Consider the following 4568-nt stretch of genomic DNA (forward strand, 5'->3'; position numbering starts at 1 on the left):
CTCAATAGTGCCTCAGCAGAGCCACAGAGACCTGTAGCAGGCATCAAATTTGAAATTAGCTCATTTTGTGCATAAAATTGTAAAATTTCTCCGTTTAAACATTTGTTATGTTCTCTATGTTCTATTGTGAATAAAATATTGTCTCATGTGATTTGATAGTTTTCATTTTATTCAAATTTAAAAAACATCCCAACATTTCCGGAATTCGGGTTGTACAATTCTCCACTGTATTTACTATGCTGTGCACAAGTTCAGATAACTCAAAAACTTGCGTACATGAACTGAGACCAGACATGAGATTTGATCGTAGCCACCACTCATGTCCAAGTTTTGCGTAGAAACGACCATACACCCAATTTTCTGTCGTACGTTCTTTTCGTAAATGAGGCCCAATGTGTCTTACATGTTTCAAAAATATTATTCATTATTATGTGTTGTTGTTGTGCGACAAATGACAAATTCCTTTTGTGTGTGTGTGTGTGTGTGTGTGTGTGTGCAGGCACTTTGGTGAAGCCCAAGCAGTGGAGCATGGAACTCACAATGCCAAGACCAGGCATTTTATCAGTGAAGTCATAATGCTTGAACAGATAGTAATTTACACCTTGAATGCTGGGAACATTTCTTTGGATAAAACATCTGCCAAATGCATAAATGCAAATGTAAACACCCTCAGGGGGTAGCAAGAATCTGAAAACAAAATACATCAATTTTTAACTAAATAGGGCAGATAACGAGGGGCAGACGAGTGAGGAGGATAACTAGTAATGAGACACACCTGGAACAAATCAAACTACATTGGGACAGGAACAGGAGGGACCAAATAAGGAAATCAGGAACTCGACGGGAAACTACACGTGACCGATCGCCCCCTCCCGGACGGTAACAGTACCATGAGGGAGGAGGGGGCAGGCGCCCTGGAGGCTGGTGCAAGACTGGAACAGGGCGGAGACAAGGAGAGCCTCCAGGGCGGATCAGGGAGCCATGGCGAAGCAGGGGACTCAGGAGGCCATTGCGGAGCAGGGGAATCAGGAGGCCATGGCGAATCCTCCGTTGCCTTAGCTGGCTCGGCCACGGGTATATGGCCCCCCCCCCCAATTTTCTTGGGGAAATCTAGGAATTTGGGGGGCACTCTGGAGGAGCGGGCACGGGAGCGAGCTCTGGGGCTAGAGCCGACACTGGAGCGAGCTCTGGGGCTGGAGCCAACACTGGAGCGAGCTCTGGGGCTGGAGCCGATACTGGGCTTGACTGGGGATCAGGAGCCGATACTGGGCTTGACTGGGGACCAGGAGCCCTCCCTGGGCTTGACTCGGGATCAGGAGCCCTTCCTGGGCTGAACTGGGGATCAGGGTAGTGCTTACGTGGTGCTGGCACTGGAGGGTGCTGTGGAGGAGCAGGCCCAAAAAAGCGCTTTCGAGGAGCTGGCACTGGAGTGAGTATTGGGACTGGAGCAGACACTGGAGCGAGCTCTGGGACTGGAGCCGACACTGGAGCATCATGAACGCATGGCGGGCTTGCCACATTAACGTCCGACGGGCTTGCCTGAGGAACGGCCGGCAGATGGGTCCCGGATCGGGATCGGAAGCTCTCCAGACACCGGATGACTGCCTCCTTCCAGCCGAGGTTGGTGTCTGGGAGCTCCGTGGGACGATAGTAGGTTATCCCGATTTGGTTCTCCCTCAAGGGAGCTGGCGAGGGCAAGCGGCACGAACGCCTACGCAAAAACAATCGGGTCGGGCTCGTATGAGCCAAGGCGAGGAACCTCGCTCGTTCCTCCATATGAACGGGGAGAAACGAACGGGGGGAAAAACAAAGTAACTATTAAAAAAACATAAAACAAACATGGGTAGAAGGGGCGCCGCTTACTGTCACTTTAGGTCTGGAATTCTGTCACAGGTCTCTACTGTGAGGAGCGAGGAACGAGGAGACCAGGAGTACAAAACAAAGGAGTTTAATTATTTTTTTGAGGGAATCACACGTAGCACGAGGAGTTGACAAACACAATTCCAGACAAAGAGACTCAGAACAGGCGAGAACTAAATAGGGCAGATAACGAGGGGCAGACAGGTGAGGAGGATAACTAATAATGAGACACGCTTTGAACAAATCAAACTACATTGGGACAGGAACAGGAAGGACCAAATAAGGAAAACAGGAACTCAACGGGAACCTACACGTGACACCATGACACTGCGAACAATCACAATCGTAATAGAAATTTCTAGGGATGCACTGAAATGAAAATTCTTGGCCGAAGCCGAACAAAATTAATTTCTTCAGAATGAGAAGGCAGATGTGATTTCAGAACAAAAGCTTGAGTGAAACTCGTCCCGCATTGATCACAGCTGTAATGTTTCTCTCCGGTGTGGATCCTCATGTGATTCTTGAGGTTTCGTTTACTTGTTAATCTCTTCCCGCATTGACCACAGGTGAAGGGCTTCTTCCCGGTGTGAACTCACATGTGAATCTTCAGACTTGATTTATATGGGCATCTTGTTTACACTGAGGGCAGGGGACAGATTTATCTTTTGCTTCTTGTTTTCCTTTCTCAGGTCTAAAAGAAACATTAAATCATGTTAGTTTTCAAATGAGAAAGAAAGTGAAGCCCAAAGTCAATATCACTAATGACTGCAAGACTCATTTCAATCCCATCAAATCACTAGTTTGGTCATGAAACTCTAGATGGCGCAGGCTTGGCATGTAATCTGTAAGCAATCACCTCGTTTACTCCACAACACAGGCTTCTTCAGCATGATGAATGAGGAATGGAGAATAAACACCAACCTGTTTGTTCCTAAGTACCATGATGTTTCAATTCTGCAGGTTCTGGATCTCTCATCTTCTCTCTGTTCTCTCCTTCTGCATTCAACTCCGATTCATTTCTGGTAGTTCTGCCAAAAAAATAAAATTTAATTCTTAATAGACATGATGTGAGATTAACGATAAATATTTCAGATTCAGAGAAATTCAGTCTTCTAGCGATTCGCATTGATTCACAAATTTCAAAAATTGAATTTCTAGTTAACATAATACTAGTAATATGATGCCGTCAAACAAAACCCGGACAGTTTAGGGATCACACACCTCACAAATAATATTATGTTAATTATTGTTTGTTTAGTGGTGGTTAAATGATGCCTTTTAAGACTTACCTCTGACTGTTTCGGGAAAAGATTCAATGCTTCGAGAGTATCAGAAACAGCGCTATCTGGTGGCAAGTAAAAAATAAAGCAGCCAAAAGCCAATGAAAGCAGCTCCGTCATACGAATCGATTCATGTTACATGCACAAATAATAACCAAACAGTGTGTGTTTATTGAGTTTCTCTCTTTGATAAATTAATTTACCCATTAAACTGTGGCATGTAATGACAGTACGAATATAAGTGTGATGTAACAAGAATATTGTACAATATATGAATTGCATATGGCAAATATTTAATTTTTCTGAAATATTTTGTATTCTTTGTATTACTTGTATTACTGAGTAGGCCAATTTAAGAAAAGGTAGTTGAGTAAGTCCGAATGAAGTTAGAATAAAACAGATTTTTTTTGTTTAAAACTAGAGACTTCGGTCTTTATTTTGATGTATTGCATGTTCAGATATTCATACAACAGGATATTCTGGGGGCAATGAAACTTTAAATGCTCAAAAATGCTGGTGGTGGCTGGTAAAAATTTTTTTAAACGCTGACGGGGAACGAGTTAATTACAACTCAATACTTCATAACAATGTGAGACTTTTGAAGCAGATACCAAGCCTCCAACAAAATGTCCTGTCGCTCGTCACAGCTCTTCCACAGAAGACACCTTGTTTCTCCGCCCATGAACATGAACTACTGACCGTGATCTCAGACTGTGGTGATCTGGTTTCTCCACTGCATGCATCCTCGTGTGTATCTTCAGCTGACTTTTAAAAGTGAAGCTTTTCCCGCACTGATCACACGTGTGTGGCTTCTCTCTGCTGTGGATCTTCTCATGTGCATTCAGATTTGATGACTGACTGAAACTCTTGTCACAGTGTGAACACTTGTGAGGTTTCTCTCCAGTGTGGCTCCTCTGGTGCAGGTTTAATCTGTATGCTGAAATAAATGTCTTCCCACACTCAAAGCACATATAATCTCTCACATCAGCATGTATTTTCTGATGTACTTTTAAATTGCTCAGCTGTGAAAAACTCTTTGCACACACAGAACATGAATGCGGCTTCTCCTTCGTATGAACTGTCAGGTGTGTCTTGAGGTTTGATGACACGATAAATGTTTTGCCGCACTGATCACATGCGTGCGGCTTCTCTCCGGTGTGGATCCTCATGTGATTTTTAAGATGTCCTTTGTGTGTGAAACTTTTTCCGCACTGATCACATGTGAATGGTTTCTCTCCAGTGTGAATCCTCATGTGCCACTCAAGACTTTGCTTGAATGGGAAACTCTTCCCACACTGAGTGCAGGTGAAAGATTTCTTGGCTCTTCTTTTCTTTAAAAATATATTTTTAGTCTTCGAGTGACTCGAAGGTTTTCCTCCAGGTTCGTTGTGATGTTTCTCCTCCACTTCACTCAGTTCTTCTCTCTCC

General features: G+C 44.0%; 1 protein-coding gene across 1 annotated transcript in view; it reads right to left on the bottom strand.

Annotated features, from left to right (window-relative positions):
* Positions 1–2114: 2114 nt before the first annotated feature.
* LOC107571677 (gastrula zinc finger protein XlCGF49.1-like) overlaps positions 2115–4568 on the bottom strand; it is an 18817-nt gene continuing 16363 nt past the window's right edge. The window contains exons 2-4 of the mRNA XM_016258009.1: positions 3840–4564; positions 2782–2888; positions 2115–2551 (exon numbers count right to left, since the gene is read on the bottom strand). Coding sequence (XP_016113495.1) covers positions 2792–2888; positions 3840–4564 — 822 coding nt within the window. The 3' untranslated portion in view covers positions 2115–2551; positions 2782–2791. The remainder of the gene's footprint in view (positions 2552–2781; positions 2889–3839; positions 4565–4568) is intronic.

The sequence above is a fragment of the Sinocyclocheilus grahami genome, unplaced genomic scaffold, assembly GCF_001515645.1.
Source record: "Sinocyclocheilus grahami isolate Dianchi unplaced genomic scaffold, SAMN03320097.WGS_v1.1 scaffold1633.1, whole genome shotgun sequence".
Classification (NCBI taxonomy): domain Eukaryota; kingdom Metazoa; phylum Chordata; class Actinopteri; order Cypriniformes; family Cyprinidae; genus Sinocyclocheilus; species Sinocyclocheilus grahami.